The 22609-nt window shown below is 42.8% G+C and overlaps 1 protein-coding gene across 5 annotated transcripts in view; it reads left to right on the forward strand.

Moving 5' to 3' along the window:
* The window catches only part of LOC114431787 (microtubule-associated protein 2-like), a 35690-nt gene extending 13405 nt beyond the window's left edge, over positions 1-22285 (forward strand). The window contains exons 3-18 of one of the 5 annotated variants that reach the window (XM_028399412.1): positions 5249-5311; positions 9052-9229; positions 9816-9890; positions 10540-10761; positions 11833-14256; positions 14433-14636; positions 14757-14894; positions 15438-15493; positions 16069-16186; positions 16362-16418; positions 16932-17242; positions 19230-19322; positions 19735-19827; positions 20279-20360; positions 20631-20743; positions 20825-22285. In XM_028399412.1, coding sequence (XP_028255213.1) covers positions 9091-9229; positions 9816-9890; positions 10540-10761; positions 11833-14256; positions 14433-14636; positions 14757-14894; positions 15438-15493; positions 16069-16186; positions 16362-16418; positions 16932-17242; positions 19230-19322; positions 19735-19827; positions 20279-20360; positions 20631-20743; positions 20825-21034 — 4335 coding nt within the window. In that variant the 5' untranslated portion in view covers positions 5249-5311; positions 9052-9090 and the 3' untranslated portion in view covers positions 21035-22285. The remainder of the gene's footprint in view (positions 1-5248; positions 5312-9051; positions 9230-9815; positions 9891-10539; positions 10762-11832; positions 14257-14432; positions 14637-14756; positions 14895-15437; positions 15494-16068; positions 16187-16361; positions 16419-16931; positions 17243-19229; positions 19323-19734; positions 19828-20278; positions 20361-20630; positions 20744-20824) is intronic. The other 4 variants (XM_028399415.1, XM_028399417.1, XM_028399414.1 and 1 more) reach the window with 4 other exon arrangements.
* The last annotated feature ends 324 nt before the right edge of the window (positions 22286-22609 follow it).

A 22609-nucleotide genomic window follows, 5' to 3' on the forward strand; every position in this document is an offset into this window, starting at 1 on the left:
AATGTTTAAGCCAGGACCATCTGGGAGAGGGTGATATTATCCCAATACTTCTTCAGCTCTGTCCAGGGGCAAACCATAAAAATAAAAGAGAGGAGAATAGAGAGTAATATAAAAGATATATTGTCACACACATTTAACAGTCATTTCTGCCTTTAGTGTGGTATTATCATTTTTGTTTCTTAATACTTGACACCCATTATAAAGAGGATGTAGCCGCCCATTTTAATCATCATCTTCATGGTTTCGTTAGTATCCTGTCAATGCACAGCTATGTAATTGTTAATGTAAATATGCAAATACCATAATTACCATAATTAACAACAAAAGAGTTGAAGATTGAGATATTTACAAAGACAATAAATCTTCAAATATCAGATAAAATCTAAAAAAGCAGCAAAGCCTTTGTTTTTAATCCTTCCAATTCACTTGATTCAGCCACAACAGTCTTTGTTGTGTATTTACATCCATGACTGCATGCTAGAAGTCACCAGGACGTCTGTCACATCGCACAGACACAGCTCCCCTCCATCCCTTCTCTCTGTCTCTATCTCAGTCTGCCTCCATGGTTGCTGGGCAGCTCTCAGGCGAGCTTGTCTCTTTTCGAGGGACCCAACTTTGGATAACATGCCATGGCGGAGGAGGCGAGGACAAGGGGGCAAATAAACCCTCTGTCTCTTTCCTCTTTTTCTGGGGTCACAAATAGAGGCCTGTCCCCTCAATCACCATGTGCATCCTCCTCCTCCTCTTGCCCTTTCTCTTCCAATTCTGTCATGCCCTCAGAGTGAGGTCTCTGGAGGACGCCGGTTAACCAACTGTTGCCTTGTTCTGAGAGTAAAAGCAGTGGGCGAGAAGGGACATTGTTTTGCAGTCAACATCGCCTGTAGTTCCAACTGCTGTTAGTCAGCATGGCATTGAAACGGAATGGAGATAAATGTAGGAGTGTGGAGTGAAAGTGTGAAAAAGAAGAGTATTGTTTCCCTTTTCAACTGTCAGTAGATGGAACATCTGTATGTATCTTTTATGTAATTTTCAAAAGTTCAAGTGCCTGTTGACAGGCACACATTGGGAGGAAGTGAACCACAGATGCAGATGCAGAAGAGTCAACCAAACAGTATGTTATTTAGTTACTGCAGTAAAGTTGGTGTAGCAGCCTTGTAGCACTGTAAAAGAAATTGTGATGATGCTGCATAATGGAAAAAACCCCAGAGGAGATGCAGATTAGTGAAGCATCCTTTAAAAGCACCATTTTGTGGCATTTGTGGTTATCAGCAAAATAATTTATACAGACTAAAAGTTTTGAGGTATGTTGACCTTAAAAGTGTGATTTCATCATCACTGCCTGAGATGCTTGTTAACAAGTGGGTCACTAATTAGCTGCACATTTCTACTGCGTCTCTGCAGATACAATTAACCCACAAAAACTTCACTAAATCTGCCTTGAATAAAAAAAAAATACTTTTCACCACCTCTGCATTCCTGAGAGTGAAAGCTATCCACAGTAATAAAATCACAGCCTCCAGACACGCATTTTGGCCCGCCCTGTGCTAACATGTTGATTGATGAATGTGCATGCAATAATCTAAATCCACTTAAAAAAACTACATGTGTATGTGTATGGAGCCACTCTGAAGGGCAGCTGTCGCCTCAGGGTCACAAAGACCCACACCTGGTCCTGCCTGGGCTGTTGCAAGAGAAATTGCTGCTAGCATGTGTTTAAGCTTGCAGACCAGATTTGAAAAATTTCTGATCAGCCATATTGTTGCTTATCTTTGAATGCAGGGCAATAAAAAAATAATGTTGTTAAACAGTATTAGATATATTTTAGCAGATAGCAGATGACTGCTGCTACCTTATGTTTTATGAGAATTCAGCAAAATCAAAACCACATTTCCGTAGCTTCTTCTCATAAACAGGATATTAGTTTTGTCTAGAGCAGCAGCTCTTGACCCGGGGGTCAGACTTAATGGAAGTATTAAAAGAAGTGTACCTAATGTTCCAAACTGATGTCCCATTCTTTCCCATGGACGTTGTTTTGTAGGTTTGCAGCTCGGTTTCTCCTTGTTTTATTCCCAAGCATACATAAACATGTCTTCTTGTTTCCAGGAAATGTCATCTTATTATTTGTGATGTCATTTCTTTTTTATAATTCTGTACATGAATACATCTCCCACTTCCTTCCATCTATCATTTAATGCTATAGAGTCATATTAAAGCTCATCAGTAATTAATGAGCCTGCTTCCCTGCAGAGTGTGGCTCATTAGCTGCACTGCCCTCTCTGTGCAGCAGGTACAGAGTTGAGAACCTTTCTTTTTACACCTGTAAGACCACAGTCCCCTTCACAATAAAAGGGTTCAGAGCACTGAGAGTCTTGATTAGAAAATGGAAAAAAAATCACAGTTGCAATTAGCCAGTGGCTCACATTGAGTAAAGATGGTAATAAAAAGATAATGAGAAACTTCAAGTGCTTTGTAAAGGACTCTTTAGGGTTCTTAATGACTTTAGCAATAAATGTCTATTAATGCAGTTTTTTTGTTTTATTTTGAAATACCCTATTTTCATAGAAATGCACACGCCTTCAACTCATCATAGCTTTGATGTATTAAACATACATGTGCTTGGGTCTGTTGTATGAAGGTGCGTGCTGACCTCAGGGAGTGTGCATGTGTGTGTTTGTGTGTGAAGAAGAAGAAGGAGGAGGCTGTCTGTGTGAATTATAGATGAGGAAATGGGGGCGATGGCCAAGTTAGAAGAGAGGAAGCAGGGACCTCAGAGGAGAGGCTCTGTTAAATCTGCTGGCTCGACCCCCAGGTTGAACCAAAACACGCCAAACAGTCATGTCATGTTACAGCCATAAATCACCGATATACTAGCTTTGGGATATTTTTGCAGTTGGGATCCATGGTGATGTGAGGCATCGTTTAGCATAATTAGCAACAGGCTGCTCATTAAAACAGAGCCAGATAAATGCTAATAATATCTTTTGTCATTTTCGTTATCTTTCATTTGTGTGGAGTACCCTAAGGATTATCAGGTCTTTGATCGCTGCAGTGAGATCAGGATTCATTTCCTGTTTGCTTCATGTCCAATGAAGAAGACAAATCTGTGGATTAGGTCAGCCTGTGACCTCCTTCTCCTTCTTCCTCCATCTCTTCTGTTTGACCCATTTGGCCTCACTCCTCTCAGGGAGGAGCATGCGGGTCAAGTCAAAAGTCAGAGCTGATGAAAAGTGTCTCGTTGTCAACCATCTTTCCAGGGAGAGAAGAATTGCTGTGTTTGTCCACCCCCGCAGTTGCGTGCTCATAGTCGTTGCCCTCCATTAAACTCACCAAAAGAAATACATCCTTGTGGAGTTTGGAGACATGATATGCTTTGAATGGGGATTAACATGCAACAGTTTGTTTTCTCGTTTTGTCCGACAGTGATACACTTATTGTCATCAGTCATGGTGGAAAGGATGAATGATGAATCGGGGAAACTTCTTGACAATCAGGCCAGCTGTTGTGTGGGAGACAGATCATTTACTATGACTGTTAAAAACATGTGGTTTTCAGGCCGGCGCTTCTATTCCTGTCACGCTTCTGATATTTCTGGGCCGGGCTGAAAACTACACATCTCTCTCTGGATCTTTTTTTTTCTTTTTCTGGTGGAGATTTCCAGGTTGGCCCCAGAGGAGACGTTGCTTCCTGTGTGGCCCCCTCTTCTCTCTCTGTCTGTCTTTTCAGAAAAACCTTAAATAAATGATTGAGCATCCACTTATTTTGTAGTTTTTATGTTTTTCCCCCTTTTAATCATCACGATGCCATCATTATTTCAAAATAAAAGCCCAAAACTTTGTTAATAAATATAATTTGATAACAATTACAATATCAATAAAATTAGATTTAAAGCATACAAGCCTAATTATCAAAATGAAATAACATGAAGTGCATGACCATACAAGCATGTTTTAATCAAACAAATGACCTACAGTTACGGTAAAAATTAATTATCCTGGAAAATTATCTCCTCTTCTCTCATGTCAATTCTGCTTCCTTACGCTGTCACTCCAAGCTCCTCACTTTCTCCTTTCAGCCCACTTCCTGTTTGAAGAATGCTTGCTTTGTGCCCTTCTCTTTTGTCCTCTCTCTCTCTCTGCTCAAAGGCCTGTCCTTTCACACTGTTTTTATGTTAACAGGATGCTCCATGTTCTGCCTCCTTACAGTTCCAAAGCAGACTAAATCTGTCTCTTAAGGCTTAACTCATCCTCTGGCTTCAGCCCCAATGGGCCAATCCAAGAATTTCACAAATCTTGAAAACAGCTAGTGGAGCTCGTCTGGTTGGCACGTGGACAATACATTTAATCACTTGTGAAAAATAATCACTGGTTTCTTTTTGGATTATTATCATCTCTGTGGTTGCCATGGAAACCATCCTGCTGACCTCTGTTTTTCCTGTCTTAACCCATGCTGTCTGTAGTTTTGTGCTTCTCAGTTGATGTCCTGAGGGTGTCGGCAGTAGCTGGTTAGCTTATCTTAGCATAATGACTAAAATAAGGAAGAAATGACTAACTTAGCACTGGGTCTGATTTGTGTAAACAACAATTGGCAAACAACATGGCACTAATTTTCACATAACTCTCGATTGTGTTTCAGGCCTCGTGGCACATCCTCTGTGCTCACAAGATAACCCACTTAACCATCTCTTAATGAAATTTCCAGCACTTCATGTCATCTCCATGTTTTGAGAAGATAAAAGAAAAAACAATTAAATAACATGAACAATGTTAGAGAGTAAATTGCCTTAATTTCAATGTGTCACAAACAGCTAAATAAGAAGCTAATGATACATGCATGGTGCAATCTTGTGATGAGCATAACAAATAATAACATGCAGGATGGCAACAATGGGATATTAACATGTGCATGCACACACTGAATAGATTATCTTTGGCTTTGTTGCTGCGCATGACCATCAGAAGCAGCTTAAAAGAGAGAGAAGGCTGAGGTTTGGATTAATGTTGCTGGCAACAGACTCCAGGTGACAAAGCTAAGCTGCACGGCGGTGTGGAACACAAGGCCTAGATGAAAGCTGTCATGTAATAAAAGCCCCTTATTTTATTTAACAGAAGCTAGGTGGGATTCAGAGTTTGAGTTTAAGTGAATTAAATGAGTTTAAGCCTGTCTTTGAACCACTGATGTACAGTGTACTTTTATTTAAACAGACTAGTGCAGTATTCCTTTTCTTCTCATGTTTTCTGTCTCCACACAGTTCTGAGGGGAAGCTTCTAGTCAGCACTTTTCAGCAATCAGTGAAGACAGCTCTTCAAATCAGGTAAGCCGGCAAACTTCACGAATGTCCAAGGCTGTCTAATTTAGCATGTTAGCGTGTGCTAATGTAGCGTGTGGGAATGTTTTGGGGACAAACAGATTATAATCTGTAGAGACAACCTGATGTGCTTCATTTTGACTTTTAATCTGAACATTTTCATCTTACATCTTCACAGAAGAAGAAAGAAAAAGCAATAACATAGTAGTCTGGCGCTCTGCCGTTTGCTCTTGACATTTCACACTCCCTTTTCCCATGACTCAGAGGGCCTCGGGAGCCTCATCTAAGTGGCTGCACTGAGCTGGATGATTAGCTCGGCTGTTCATGGATATGTAATACAGGGGGAATTATCCTCGATGGCAACATGTGGAAGGGGAAGGAGGGGAGATTGTTTTGGTTGATGTCATGCCAGATATTTTTGAGCGCCAGAAGGCGGTCATTAAACTCCAATGTTGTGTTTTAGCCCCAGCCTGCTGAAATATGTTTGAATTACATGACCGATATGAATGTAGAGTTGATGTTTGTGTTTATCTATATTTAGCCCATGTTAACGCTGTGTTTGTGCTCAACAAGAGTTCTGGTGTTGTGGGATGGTTTGAGCAGATGGTGTGTAGGTGTGTGTAGAGTGTGGGTACAGGGCGTGGGCTCTAACATGTTGAGTTGTCAGCACCATAATCCCTCCAGCTGTAAACATGGATGCTGGCTGTTAAGGGAGGGACTGCTAAACTTGGTGGAGAGCTCACTGCTGTATGAAAATGTCACAGTTATCCTGGTATATTTTAGCACATACCAGTAGAGTGTGCAGTGCACCCATATAAGTATGACATCCTCACACAGTCATCAGCACCAAGGCCTAAAATGACATCAAGAGCCCAACCAGCAAACAGATATCAGTTTATTGATGGCTTTAAATGGCTCGGCTCACATTAGTGTCAATGCAGTTAGGAAGGACCCCCGGGGCAGTGCCTGCAGGATCTGATGACCTATTTCTGGATCCATAACATGGTCAATGTCTGCTCTCTGCAGTCAGCCTCTTCTGACCACCACCAACCCCTCCCACGCGGGGTCTCATACTATATTACCATGGGAACAATGACATCACCACAGGGTGGGGTTGAAGCTTGTCAGGAAGCATCTACTCGTCTGAGGTTGGCTGTTGAAAGGGCTAGTTAGGAGTGTTAAGATGCAATCGGTTTAAATTCAGTTTAACCCTAGAAAAAGAATGTCACTTTGCAGCTATCACTGCTTGTGTTTAAAATGTTTGACTGATAATAAGAACCTACTGCTTTGCTTGTAGCTGATTGGATGTGACACAGCATGGAGGCATAATGTCATGACAGTAAGAGATAGGATGTTTTCGTCAGTGCCTGAAGCAGGCGGCAGGGCTGTCAGGCAGAATTCACATTCTTACTCACACACAGGCATCAACACCTGTCTGAAGCTAAGAAAATTAAAATGTAATTTTTATAAGACACAGTTGTGGCATCATTTAAGTGCTCCTACACTACAGTTATTACGGTACTTAATCCCTAAGGCGTGGAATCAGCTTCTTATACCTCTTGTACATGGGTGTGTGTGTGTGTGTGTGCGCATGCCTTGCTTGTCATGCTGCTGTTCACCGTTTACACAGTTCATTCACACTTCACTGGCAGTGCTCATTATGCTTCAATCCTCCACATGTCTTGCTGAGTCAACGAAACATAATCCGCCCGTCTGCTGCTGCTGCACAGGAGGAAGCTGCTGGATTCTGGGTTGATTACAGGTCACGGCAACCTTTACCGTTCTTCTCCATGTCACGGTTGAGTATGTGACAGTCACCACAGCTCCGTGTTTTCTAAATAATTTACTGCTTGATCTCTTTTTTGACACTTTATTCGGCGGTTTGTTTCAACTACCAACATAGAGGTAAAACAGTCTGCAGTGTTCACACACACTCAGACATACAGTTGGCCACTCACACAAGGGATTAAGGCCAGGTTGGCCTACTGAGACAGGCTGCCAGGGATTCCATCCTCTCTCCTAAATGGATGGTGACATTCCGATGTGAGCGGCGCTCCATGGAGGCGTGATGGGTGACCCACATTGGGGTGGGGTTGGGTGGTGAGGAGGGGTGAGTGAGGCGCAGACAGGGAGGAGAGGGAGGTTGGATTAGGGCTGGGGTGCTGGGGGGGGGAGTGGGTGCTGGGGCTAGAAGGTAGAGCGGAGTGCGGCAGGGGGCTGTGGGAGTGTGAGACGACGGTGGAGAAAGAACAAAAAGAGAAGGGAGCCCACTCAAATCAGATGAGCCTCAGGCCCAGAGCCACACCTTCGCTCCTTCTTTGTAAGAGATCATGCTGGCATATTCAGTTTAAAACATCAATCTCTGAGATATGATGAGATGTGAGATGTTTTTTTCCTAGTGATGTTGATTTGTTGATATTTGGAGAGTAGGACTGATGATTCACATACTGAGCAGTTTGATCAATGCAGTCTGATAAAATCTTTTGCTGTGTTGTTTCTAAAAACGCCCACTATACACTTTGTCTTTTTCTCTCTTACTCAAGACTAACAACAAGACTTGTAAACAGCTAAAAGCAAGGGACAAGTGAGGGGAGTGTCAGATCACGTTAACTGCACCAGGATGACAGGGTCTGCCTGGAGAGCAAGGTTTGGAGAGCGGACAAACCCAGACAGCAGCAGAGAAATAACCAGTTTGGCAGGAGTTCAATAACAAATGTCGGTGAAGTCCAAACTAGTTTAGTAAAAGTCAATAAAGTTCAGTGTTGCTAAGACTTACCCTAGGAGGCTAGGAGGCAAAGATTGTCATTTAATTTGTAGTCTGAATAATTACCTAAAAGTTAGCATAAATGGGGGGGGGGGTTATTAATTATGGATACACAAATGAAATGCAGTTATTTGAAAGGCAAATGTATGGATATCTGTCATGTATAAAATGTTCAAACACACCATCAGCACAATCGGGCTGATGTCAGCGCACCGGTTTTGTTCCTTAGCAACAGCTGGGACTCGCCTCTCTGACTGAGACCTTGGCTGAAATTTTCTGTCTCAAGACAGTTTGGCCCAGTGTCTTCGAGCGTCAGTAGGTCTTCCTCCTCCTCCACCTGCCTCTCTTTTTCATCCATCTCTTCTATGCTCCTCACAATGCGGCAGACATTAGCCTGTGATTTGATAGATTTGTATACGGGTGTGCTGCATGTTTTTCCTTTGAATGGGGCATGCCTGTTAAAACCATCTGCCAGACCCCCATAAGACTTGTTCTGGTTGCCACGGTAACAACCTCCTTATCAGTGGTGAGGGGATATAAAGGGTGTGTTCAGGTTTTTTTTTTCCACCTCGTCCATTTCATAGGTTTCCTGCAGCAGGTCAGGACACATTTAGAAAAAAAAATGTTTTTTTAAATTTAGATTATTACAGTTAAAATTATTATTATTCATTCATTCACGTTTTAGTCAAAAGAATATTGCAGTGAATATGCAGGTGGAAATGACCCTAACCCTAACCCTAACCCTAACCCCCTATACACATATGCACTGTAAACATAAATTACAGTAAATCAGGACCAATGAGATGCAGATATTTTGTCAGTATCTCCCCTCTGGTGTAAGTATACATGGATGCTTAGACAAAGGCCACTTGGTAGTAAAGGAACATGTGGTGCCTGACTCCCTCTGGTGGCTAATATGTGTGCTTCACCATGCAAGGTGCATCAACTTCACTAATTCCCTTCCACCTCTCTGCACCTCCAGACACAACAGGTCCCCATCCCGGTTTCCCAGCAGGCAGGCATGGCAGACGGTCGGCAGCCAGACGAGCACTGGGCCTCCAACGGCCAGGAGAACGGCGAGAACGGCTACTCCGCTTACAGCTCAGCTTACAGAGAGAATGGATACCACGGTGGGGCAGCTGCACACCCTGGATCGACAGGTAGGCACGTGTGGTGTTTCTGTGCATAAGCATGTGCAGGCTTCCTGCCAATAACATTGATTTGGACTGCCTGCACTCGCTGCCAGAAGGATCCACAGCTGTGATTGGTTACGCTGTGCCAGGCAAGGACAATCAATACCCTGAAGGCACTTTCACATCTGAATGAATGCTAAACATGAACAATCTGCTGTAGCTGTTAAGAAAAATAGAAGGACACTAACGTGAAGTTGAATTCCTGCTCCAGATCTATCATAAATGGTGATTTTGGATTGCATCTGCAAAGTGAATTGATGATAGAGATGTGCAGTGATTTATGAACTTTCTGTTTTTGGATAAATCAACATGCTAGTTGTTATAAGTAGTGCATAAATAGAAAAAAGGTTTTGAACAATAAGTAAGTTTAATTTAGACAATGTTAGACAATAAAGGAGCCTGCAGTCTGTGCTCTGCAAAGCTCCAAATTGAAAGTGGGGCCGTACACATACAGATAAGGTCAGAGGCAGTTATTAGTCTTTCATTTCCTTCCTCCCATCCACGTCCTGTCTTCCCGTTGTGTGTGTCTCTCTCTCTCTTTCTCCCTTCGCAGTGGATGACTCAGCCAATTTGCCTCCCTCCCCTCCCCCCTCTCCATCCGCTGAGCAGATTGGTGTCGTGGCACAAGGTACACAAGCTTAAAACTCTAGACCCATCCAGGATGATAGTGTGAATGGTGGTGAGGGTGGCACAGATATCTCAAACAGAGAATATGACACACCAAAAAACATGGCTGCCACTCCTCCTCTTTCTACCCTTAACTCCACGTCATAGCTGTCCCATTCATTTTACCAGTGTTCTAACACATAAGTCATTGGACGCATTGACAGGGCAACACAAACACACAATAGCACACATTGCCCTTCATTTCCTTATGTCTGCTTCACCCCTCTCAGCACCTCCTCTGTTCCTTTACATGTTTTGTGTACTGATTTTCTCCAGGAGTAAAATCACAGATAGACTTTCAGCTCACAGAGAACACACCTGTCTGATTTCAATTCAGTTTAGCATGCATCTGTGTGTGTACATGTTAGGCCAGTGACCATTAGGCCCTAGACAGATTGCATAGATGTTGAAACTGCTTAATAAGGACTCATTATTGTGTCAAAGTACATAGTACAAATATCTAAAAAACTAAGCTTGTAGTTGTGTTAATTGCATCCCATTCATCTCCATCTGAGCTGAAAGTCTCCACTGTCACCAGTAACCAATGTCAGTCCAGTTTGCTTGTCCTCCATGTCTCATCTTGTGTATGTGTCTCCCTTCCCCACTCAAAGAGGATAAAGTAGAGGTTGTCAGTCAACAGCAGGATGAGGAGGAGGCTCCAGAGGAGCACTGCATTTACCAGGAGGAAGTGGCTTATGAGCAGCCAGGAGACTTGCTCTTAGAACAGACAGATTATTTAACAGAGCCCCAGGCTTTGGGTGATCGGCAAGCCCAGACGCCTGAGGCCCTCAATGGACAAAGTCATCAAGATGAACACAGCCCATCACAGAAAGGTGTGTGTGCTTACAGTTTGTGTGAGGATGCTGTATGTGTGAGTATGAGTGAGTTACCTCTTTTGCATGTTCTCCTTGTGCTCTGTCATGGGTACATGGGTCTGCTCTTGATATATAAACTTTAATGCAACTCAGGCTTCCCTGCTGACCTTCCTGCAGCTTTGTTGCTCTGATATCCTCAAGCTTCTGCTTCACTACCTAAAGTCGCCATGTGTGAAATGGTTGCATTTTAATTTTGTGCTCTTTCATGCCAAACATGACCATTTGCTTCTCATCGGAGCGACATTAGAACACCTGATCAACCAGCAGTTGATCATTTCTGCACTTTTGTATTGCCAGCTACATTGCAAATGCAAATATCACTGTCTAACTGTCAAGCCTTGTAGATGTAAGTGTTGCTGGAATTAGCTGTCTGTATATTTTTTTATGTGGGTTTTGCTGGAAAATTGTGTGTGAAGAGGCCATTTCTGAGAGCGCCTACTTGTATGGGTGCTTCATGGATCAGTCCTCAATGTATTTTATGTTGGTTGTATATCACTTGCTTTTGTGTTGTTGACATTTTATCCTGAGGCAAAGGAGGTTTTCCTATTGTTACTAAGCACATAGTAAAATTCACCCTCATTGGACATGTATCATCAGTTTAATTTATTAATGAATATTTATTCTAATAAATTTACTAACACATTTGTATTTAAAGTACATATTCATATCCACAATAAATCCATGCTTGCAGTAGAAACTGTAATAACAACCATTTATATAGTGAAAAAAAGTATTTCTTTGTGTATTGCAATAGGAATTCAGTGTACCATTATTTTTTTGTCATCTAACATCATGCAAATCATTCCTTCATTCCAGTTCTGCACGCTACCTTAGGTGCTGTCCCCCGCCCCCTGTGCTGTTGTGGCCTGCCACAAAATACACTGTGCTGTGTGTTTTGCTTGATGGAGAGTATCTATGTGCAGAAGGCCTCAGCTTGACTGTATTGGCTAGCTTTTGTGGATGCTGCAAGCAAAGCTTTTAGCTAATGTGACTCAGCACAGAGTTGTACAGTATCCTTCAAACACACAGCCCAGCCAGAAGAGGGTATGACTAAGGCATCCTGTGAGGCTGCTGAAGCTGAAGAGAAACAGGTGCTTGCTGAAAGAGCTATCCCTGAGGGAGAAGAAGTTGCCTCGAATGAACCTCCCCTTCCCTGTGTGCAAGAAAGAAAGACTGAGCAGGGCAATTCAGAGACTGAGCAGGGCAATCAAGATGTAGCAGAAGAGGAGTCTGGGAGTCAAAAACCAAAAGAACCTTTATTGGCAGAGGAGCCGTCAACTGTTAGGACAGAAGTGGAAAGTGAATCAGGAGTCCTTGTCGATGAAACCAAGGACCAAGACAGCAGCACTGATGTCAGAGTGCATGAGACCCCTGTCAGCCAGAGGCAAGAAACGGTGGAGTCAAGTCCTAAACCGTCCATGGAGTTGAAAACCTCACAAGAAAACCAGTCAAAAACCTACTTTGAGCCATCCTCAAAAAGCCAAGAAGATCAGTCTCAACAAACCCAGAGCTATTATGAACTCAGCACTTCAGTAAAGTCCACTGAGGAGAAAGACAGTGTTGTGCAAACCCTTGAGAAGGAACAGGAGAACAAAATCAGGACATCTCCTGGTAAAAAGTCACTAGAGCAAAGATGTCAGACAGAAATAAGTGAGAAGTCAAAGACCTTCTCAGAAAGCTTGTGTCCAATCAGTGGAAGCTTCGAAGAGTCAGAAGATTGCCCCTCAACTCCATTTGTGAAAAGTCATTCACCTGAATTTCCTACATCTGTCATCATTACCCCAACTGCTGCTGCATCACCTGAAGATATCCCCACACAGGCAGAAACCTCTCATGAGCACACGTCTACATCTAGCTTTGAATCAGGAAGCCTGACAGACATGTTGGACTTGGCTGGCGCCCTGCCCCGGCTATCTCTGGAAAGGAGAGAGATAGACATGAGACGGAAGTCGGTGCCTGGCAATGTTTCAGCTCTGGTGGGGAATTCTTTGGCCAAGCTTGCCTTGGCAGATCAAACCTCAAAAACAGTGGCACAGGAAAGCCCTCTGGAAGAACTTGGGTACTGTGTCTTCAGTGAGTACTCAGGTCCCATGCCTTCTCCCGCTGATGTGCCCAGTCCTGGGGACTCTCCCCACCAATGTTTTCCTTCTGTGGAAGGTAATGGAGAAGATCTTGGGACCACGGAAGGTGGTCAGAAAGTGCAACAAGAGCAAAAAGAAATCCATGAGATCTCCCAAAAAACTATTCCAGAAAAGAAAGATTCACCTGTAAAAACATCCTTGATTCTCGAACGGGCTGTGACAACTGGAATAAAACCAGATCGCCTAAGAATCCCAATGACTTCTTCAAAAGACCGATTGAGTGAATTCCGTTTGGAGAGTGGCCTGCCTGGAGACATAAAAATCCAAGCAATCCCTGAGGTAGATATTGAAAAAGACCCTTCAAGAGAGGCTTCTCCCATCCCACCAGACAATTCCTTTACTTTCAACCCTACAGAAACTGGAAGCAAAGCTCCTCTGACCCCTATCACCCCAAAGAGCCCAGATGAGATAACCTCAGAAACCCAAACCACAGGAGAGAAGTCACAGACAGACGTTTTACCAGAGGTGGAAAAAGGGAATGATCCAGAAACCGAGACCAGTGAGAAAGAAGTGTCAAAACCTGAGAAGAAAGAATCAGGAGAAAGAAGTGAGGAACCAGCACCATCTCAGTCTGTAGGAGAGACTGCAGAAAAAGACTACAAAAACATTCAAAATGAGCATGATACGCCTGTAAAGTTAGAAAAAAAGGAAACTAAGGAGACCTTGTGCACTGTTCAGGATTTAGATTTGAAAGAAGAAATCAAGTTACAGGAAGTACCAAAGCCACAAATATCCTCTCCCATCATCATCATACCTCAAGCACAAGTAGATGAAGAAGCAGAGGACGAGGATGATATCGAGATCGCTGAAGAGCCTCAAGAGATAATGGAGGAATCTGAGGATCCTGTGCGGTCTAAGACAAATCAAGGAGAGGAGGGAAAAGAAGAGCAAAAGCAAGAGCAGGTGAGGTTAATGGTAGAACTGTTGGAAGATGATCCCAAATCTGGAGCCGATGATTGGAGTCATAGCGCACAAAACAGTGATGACGGGGAGCCTGCAACAGACAGTTCGCACCTGTCTCCATGCTCTGACCATGACCCACTGCCACAAGCAGAGGAGGAAGGCAGGAATGGAGATATGGGAGTGGTTAAAGGAGAAGAAGAGCCACAGATAAAAGAGGATGATGGCGAAAACAAAGGGGAGGAAGCTGGGTCTGATGAGAACAGAATGACTACTGATAAAGACAGAGAGACTGGTCATGAGATGGAAGAGACCTCACATGTCCTCTGCCCAACTAGTGAGGCACCTAATGATGAAACCACCATGGATGTGTCGGTCCTGGATACAGACAGTGGCTGGATGGACTCACAAGGTACCCAGAACTTGAGAAATGTGTAAACAAATGACTTGTATAATAACTTCTGAGGTCAAATGTCTATTATACTTACTGACGAAAAAAGCTAGCTATCACCAAATGGCATGTTTCTTCGTAAATGTGTCTTTTGGCGTATGGAGAATTAGTCCTCTTTTGATCCTTCACCACTGCAGATGATGACAAAAGTATCATGACTGAGAAAATTGAAGGCCTTCCTCTGACCCAGAGTTCTACCAGAACACCTGTGGTGGTGGACAGACCAGCTAAACGGGCCCTCGGCAGAGGAAAGGGCCAGCCTGGCACAACTGATTGTAAAGTGTCCCGCAAAGTCCCAAGCCACCACCACCCACCGAGAGAGGAGATAAAGAAGAAAAAAGGTTCAAATTCTGTGTTCCAGAAGTATTGTTTAGCCTGAAACGATGAATTTCTGTCTGTCACTGAACTTGATTTGATTTGAAAACACATTATTGGTATAATCTGTCTCTCCTCTCTGCTAGTAGGGATAAGGAGGGCTGACCAGAGTAAGGTGTCAGCCCTCCAAACTCGTTCTCCATCTCGAAAGAGCGTAGCCAAAGTGGTGGCCAGGCATCCTAGGCCTGCTCTGCTTCACAGCTCTGCTAGACGCAAGGTCACAGGTGAACACATTTCACCAGGAATCGGCACCATGGATAGAGAGAGAGTGTGTGCAAGCAGATTTCACCTTCGATGTGACTCATGTTTTAAAAAGCTGAAACAAACTACAATAAATTGCACGGCAGCTTTGATGACTTAGCTCTCTCTCTATTGATGGGTCGTTGTGGAATCAAGCAGGTGCAGTGTAGCTGGCAAACATCATGTGCTACTGATCCATTTTTTAAATATCATATCTGATGCTCCTCACAACTTTTAATATATATTTTTTTCACAATGGTGTTTGGCTTCATAATCACATTTATTTTCTGCTCTTATTTGTAAAAAATATACACTGTTTGCTGGAATTAGCTGTTGTGAATGTGAGAGTGGTGTGATGCTTAACATGTATTGATGGTATCCCACTGATTTCTGTCATCTGTTAAAGCAACAATCACCGTTTCCTCTGGATTAATGGTTTCATTGGCTGTTGGCTGTATTTTTTTAACCAGTGTGTCCCCCTTCTGGTGTTCATTAATCACTACAGCATGGCTCTGTTTGCATTACAGGCATGGAGCACCATCAGCCTCTTAGTGTGGCCCACCAATCAAGGGAGAGGACCACTGTAAGTACTATCAACCCTTAGCATACACACAATCAAGTGCACAGATCTGTGTTTTTTCATTCTTGCATGTCTGCTTGCCTCTGTGCATGTGTCAGTCTCGACAGAGAAAATCTGTGAGTATGCAGTGACAACGGGGCTATTGTCTTTTACAGAACACCCCCATCATCTCATTGAAGTACCATCCTTTTCTTGTTTTGTTTTCTATTCTGAACACATCCTTTCATTTTTCCATTTTTCTGCTTTCCATCTTTCCATCTCCTCCTGCATGCCTTCTTCCCTTCCATCATGTGCTGGGGTGCAGAGCCCCACGAGGGCTGTTCTGTTAAAGATGGCAGCGCAGCGTCGGGGGTCCGATCACCAGCCCCCCCGACCTGGCTCTGCCTGTAGCCTTAAGCGGAGCCCTCTTGTGGAGGCAGAGCTCTGGGAGGCACGCTCCTCCTCTGCATGCTCTCGCCCATCACCTCTGCCTAAAAAATGGGCAGAGAAGGTAAAGTGGTAGGAGAACGCAGATAACAACTCAGCTTGTGTATTAATTCTAATGCTGTATGTGTGTGTGTGTGTGTGTGTTCGTTCAGGAGAGAGCATACCGCAGCCCTGAGAAGAGGTCATCCCTTCCTAGGCCAGCTAAGTCTCTGACACGCCACATCCCTGCTGCTGAGCAGGAAGACAACAGCACCCCCTCCAGGCCAACCTGTAAGAACACACATGGCACTGGACCTGTTGTGCTTTCCAGATTTCCTCTTGCACTTCAACTAATAATTCTCCTTAATCGCATCATGTTATTTAACTCCTACCACCCTTCACCTCCTGCCCTGCTGTTATTTTTTTTTACCCCTTCACTTCCTTTTCCTCCTTTTCCCTCTTAAAGCGTTCCGAACCGAGCACAGAGCGGACAGCAGGTCTGGAAGAACCCCTAGTATGGCAGGTAGACCAACCCTGGTAGCTGCTGTTAGAACCATCACATCCTCCTCATCAAAATGCTACACTCACTTAATATTGTTAAGTGTATTCATTTGCATTTTACAGTAACATTTTCTTCTTCAATTAGAAAACAATGATTCTATATTTTTTGTCCCCATGGTAACTTTATCAGTGCAAATATATCAGTATTGTTAAATTTGCTTTGTCAAACATACACTCACATTATCAGAGGAACAGGTGGGATCAATTACAGCACTCTAATCCTATTGGACCAGTCCTTGTTACCTGGCAACAAGCCACGAACAGTTTTCAGCTGCTGTGTTTCCTCGTTAAACATCATTGTTTGATTAGTTAGTTCTGAACAAATTTGAAGACAGATGTTACATTTTCTTTGTCTTTCATGTTCATCAGCATCATCACACACACTTCTCTTTGCTCTTTTTCTTTCTCTTTGTCTCCAGTAGGGTGTTTTTCTATTTTATCACTGTAATACAACAGTGTCTTCTTTCCTCTTAAGGTACAGACTCTGCTCGCTCCCGGTCAGTCCGCAGTGGCACCTCCACCCCGGGCTCCTCCGCCGTCACACCCGGCACGCCCCCCAGTTACTCATGCCGCACCCCAGGCTCTCGCACCCCAGGCAGCCACACACCCAAGTCCTTCTCTGTCCTCCAGGAGAAGAAGGTAGCGGTTATCCGGACCCCACCCAAGTCACCGTCCTCTGCCCAGCGCCAGCTGAAGGTTCTCAATCAACCCTTGCCTGACCTGAAGAATGTAAAGTCCAAGATCGGCTCCACCTCCAACCTTAAACATCAGCCTAAAGGAGGACAGGTAACAGCCTGGTGCTCAGATAATCTCAAAAATGGCACTTTTAAAATGGAAAATAAATGAAAACTTGAAATTAAAGGTTTTATTATATGCATTTATTTCAAAATAATGTACAAATAGCAGGGAAAATATTGACGTGTGGTAAAAGTGTATACCTTTTTCTGCCACAAGGGGGCAGTAAAAGACAGCCTTATTTGGTTACATAGATAAGATGCTGTTATTTTTACTGTTAATGCAAGACAGCCAACAAACAAAAAATATTTAGTGTTTATTTCCTCCTGGAATTTTTTTCCATCTATTTTATTTATGAAAGGATGATTATGTGCAGTATTTTGTCTGAATTATTAGTTTAACGATCTTTCCTCCTCATGAAGTGTCCCAAAATCTCTCCCTTATATGTTTGATTTCATCCTGCAGTGCTGAGACTGTGTGTCTGCTTCTTCTGACTGTCCTCTGTCCTCTGTCCTCTCCCTGTCTCATGTCATCTCTGTCACTCGTCTGCCTCTGGGCCTCTTCCCCTGACTGTCCCTCCATCTTCCTTCCTTCTGCTTACCTTTTTTTCCTCAGATATCTCCACATTGAGGCATATTTTCAGAAATAAAGTGAGGTTAAAACAGTCATCCTTTGAGAAAGGAGACGTTTCCTTCTGAAAGCAAACAAAAACGCTTTTTTTCCAATTGAAAAATGAATATGCATGGCCATGGTGGCCAAACAACGGATGTGTGGGTGACATATTATTAATTCTTAATCACTTAACCAAGGCTGTGAAGAGGCGTACAAGAAGAGTGATTTTTCATTAACCCCACTGATGTAAAGATGAGAAAATGGTTTAGTGTTCATCACCAGTGTTTCTTTCTTTGGGAGAAATATGACAGAGGGCCAGAAATTTTTAATGAAGCTGGGTGACGCACAGGAAAACCTCTGAACTAAAAAAAGCTCCCATTTACTATTCGTTTTCATTGTATTTCACCTTAAAACTGCATTTTGAATCTTTGTGCCTTTTATTTTGAAAATAGGCTCGAATTTCCTGTGTTTAAATTATCCTTATTTACAGACTACTAACAGATATTTTCTGTTTCTAGTCTCTTCTAGTCTATGGGAACATTTGCTGCCTTTTATATGATATTATGTGAATGAATATTTTTATATTTTTTTGTTCATTATTATTTAATACAACAATTGTATTCGAGGCTGTAAGTGGCTTCAGTTTACATGCTTTGTCATTGATTGACCTTGCAGCTGTCTGTGCTGCAGCAGTAGAAGGTAGTTTAGGAATAATAATATATTACACATACCCTGGATGTGTGTGCAGGTAGAGGAATCCAGGTCAAATCAGTGTAGAGCCAGAGATGGGGGGCGGACTCTGGGGGCTTTTGTGTGTGTTTCCCCTGTACCTCTTTCTCTTTCACCACCGGTATAGGGATTTTTTTATTTAATTTTTATCGTGCAAACAACACCAACACACACACAAAGCACAAAATATGTAATGTGTTAAACCCCCCATTTTATGACCATTAACCAAGTTACGCAACTAACCCAGATAACATACAATGCTTATTTGTTTTCCACATGAATATTTTGTGTTTTTATTCTCTCTTTATGGGTGAGGTTCTGCCTCATGTGCATCTAGAAATAACATTTGTCTCTATTAGGATAATGTGGTCCCCAGTCAGGTTGAGTTTGCAGCCGTAACCATGGCAATCAAGCCAGGTTAGAAGAGAAGCACCTTTGCCACACAAAAACCTTTGAGTCTCCCAAGCTCACTTTATAGTGCACCCCTCTGTTTAACATACCCTCATGAGGGATTGTTGTCACTCTAGTGACCCCTACTGATCATTTGGGTTTCCTGCACTGTCTTCTATGTGCAGCAAAAAAAGCAGAAAACGTCACTATTAGCACCATTTGTAAAAAAAATGCATATTAATCTTTCGCTGTACACTAAACAAGACACATATAGGTTTTTTATTATCAATATTTAACTTTATTTTAGGTTCAAATTATGACCGAGAAGCTGGACTTCAGTCATGTTCAGTCAAAGTGCGGCTCCATGGATAATGTCAAGCACGCGGCCAAAGGAGGCAATGTATGTACGCCTTTCTCTTTTTTTTCTACCTTTCTCTTTTCAGCTGGGGCTGGTGTCTCCACTTGTTCATGTTCATGTGTCTGCTCTTCTGTCTGTCTACCACTATGCTTGCTTCAAAGGAAGCAAAGAAAAGACAGGGTTTACCTCCAAAGTGTAAAGCATCCTTCTTTTATCTGGAGTTTCCTTATTTTGCACTTTGGATTTAAACTCAGATCCCTGCATCAGTCAGACAGAGGCTTGTTTCCTGTGGTCTACATGAGCTGATGAAGTGACAGAGTGATAGTATGTAAAACTGGGACACCTTTCACAGGATTATTGTGGAAGTGGGAGGAGGTTTTTTAAAGCACCCCTCCTCTTTTGGTCTTTTTCTGTTTGTGTGTTTAAAACAAACAAGTCAACCTGTCATTCCCAGGTCATGATCCCAAGTGTTAAGCTGGACTTTAGCCACGTTCAGGCTAAATGTGGCTCCCTGGACAAAATCCAGCACATGGCAGGCGGAGGAAACGTGAGTGACTTTCTCCGAGTTCTTCATTTAGGCATGATTGTGAAATGTAACTGTGGAGTGTTTTCATTTTGACTGTGTTTTGTGCCTATGCATCCGTCTGGAGCTCAACACACAGCATCTATGCATAGTTTCTAATATTCTAACCCTGCCTTACAGCATGCAGGGTTATCTGTATAACTGTTCATTTCACCCATGAACGATAAAGTTAAATTGAAGCACCTGCTCCCTGTAGTGTCTGTGGTGCGTTTGATGTCTGTGAGTCTGTCACTGCTTGCTTTCTTGTTAACCTCTCTGCAGGGGACTGATACCTGATTGTGTATCCTCCATCCATCACATTTCTGTGTGTGTGTGTGTGTAGCTGATGTTTATGTCAAAATGGATTCAGAGAATCCTCCACCCCTTTGTTTTTAGTAATTGTGGGTTAATCTGTGCTCTCTGCGGCTGCCTGCAGGTTCATATCCAGACCAAGAAGATTGACCTGAGCCACGTCACTTCCAAATGTGGCTCCATGTCCAACATCCACCACAGACCAGGTACTGTATGTGCACTGAATTTCAGAATTAAACTCATAGATTGTGATAAAAAATGCCACACCAAGAAAAAAGACTACATAAAACATTTCATCTAGTCTTATATGATACAGTGTGTACACTATTAGATGGTTCCAGAGCACAGTGTCCTTCATGAGTGTGTTGAGATTCTTTGCCCTGAGCGTTGCCTACAGGAGAAGTGCTGGCCTGCAGACACTTGATGCCTCATGGATTTTACTGTTTTTGTTCTCCTCTTTGCTATCATGCTCCCAGGAGGAGGTAACATTCGCATTGAGAACGTGAAGCTGGACTTTAAAGAGAAAGCCCAAGCCAAGGTTGGGTCCCTGGACAACACCAGCCACACTCCTGGAGGGGGAAACATTGTGGTAAACAGAAGCACAAAAAAAAAACATATTCATCATCAAATGTCACTGTGGTTTTTTTGTAACCGAACTGTCTTTCTCTAGATTGAGAGCCACAAGCTGAACTTCCGGGATGTGGCCAAGGCTCGGGTGGACCACGGCGCAGAAATCGTGGTAACCCACTCTCCAGGTGTCGAGACAGGAGGCACTTCTCCTCGTCTGTCCTCCGCTGGCAGCATCAACCTCCTGGAGTCGCCTCAGCTCTCCACGCTGGCCCAGGACGTCACTGCTGCCCTGGCTAAGCAGGGCTTATGAGCTGGCTGCTTCAGATACCCTTTGAAAAATCCACACCTCACTTCATCCAGTGTTACCCCATGGCCCCTTCACTGCAACATCATCCCCACACAGTTGTAGTTGACTATCAACAGTCCCTCCAGCCCTACGAGCAGGATTTTAAAAAAACTGAATTCTTAAAAAAATGTTAATCTGCTCCCTTAAAAGGGACACCCGTGTCGCTCTTTATTTTGCTTCTTTTCTTCTCTTAAATATGAATGTTTGTGTTTTGTTTTAGATAGGCAGAAGGTTTGAGTGGATGTGTTGAAGGCAGATTGAACAGAGATGTGTGTGAGTTTTTGTGCGTGTCAATAGCTCCACCACATTCAACGCGTATGGAAAATTCGAGTCCATTCAGAATTTATATGGTACTGAATGCAAAATATAGCTACTAATGTCTCTCACACAAACATGTGAGAGACTTAACTTCGCAGACGTATGGCTGATGAGCATGACTGCTAAATGTGACAGATTTTTCTTTGTCCGTTTGTTGAATTTGAATCTTATGATTTCCTGAAATGTGTTGAAGAGTTGGACAAATAGGTTTTTTATATATATATATATATATATATAAATGTAGTCAAAGTCTTACAGTTTTTTTACGTTCCCCCTGTGGCTGTTCTTGCAGTTATGTCAAGTCAGGCGCTAAAAGGCTAGCTTTCCAATAGTTTTTTAAAGCAATGGGCTGCACTGTGTTTTTTACGTTAGCGCTGTGGTTTCATTAGGCTGCAACAATGCTGTTATGCTGGCATGGCAAATACGGTAAATAAATAACTAAATTAGATCTATTTGGAGCTTTTCACTCCTTTTTGCAAAGAATGGGTCGTACAATGTCCTCAAAATGGATTAAAGGGCCAAACGTTTGTTTGATTTTTTTTAAGTCTAAAGTATGAAGCTTTATATGAAAACATTCCATCTGAGTGGTGTGTGTGATTGAGCCAGAGTGGCTGTTGCAGGAAGCAGAAGCAGCAAAGATGAAGAATGGGAGTTACCCACAAATTGCAGCTCTTACAATTAATTTTTCAAACTTTTTTCCGCTCGTCATTGTGAAGTTCCTCCTCCTAATGTCAGCCTTCCCTCCAGTGTTTTTCTGTGCTTCCTGCCCCCTCTTTGCCTGTGTAAGTGTATTTAAAAGACCATGTAGATGTGTGCACACATTCCGATGTTTGAGATGTACTGATGACAAATGCTCCTACAGGATGATGACAAGAAAAATAAAGAACATAAAAACTGCTCCATCATCTTTTTTGTCTTTTTGTATTACTTCTGTCTTTATAAGATGTAAAAGCAAACTTTGTGTTTGATTAGTCCAAATAATATACCTTTATATAATAATGTGAAAATGTGTTTTACTATGCAAAACTCTACTTAGCTAGCTAACATAGATGAAGCAAGCCTACTAGTGGAGGATCCAGGAAGTGGAAGTGCGCCATCTTTAGAACAGCGGTTTTTAGTATTTACAGTTTATATGGGGCTTTAACTTCAAACATACACGAGTGAGCTGCGCAGATAAATGTTTTTTTTATCAATGGACATTTAATTTACGTTAATTATGTT

The sequence above is a fragment of the Parambassis ranga genome, chromosome 2 (genome assembly GCF_900634625.1).
Source record: "Parambassis ranga chromosome 2, fParRan2.1, whole genome shotgun sequence".
NCBI lineage: Eukaryota > Metazoa > Chordata > Actinopteri > Ambassidae > Parambassis > Parambassis ranga.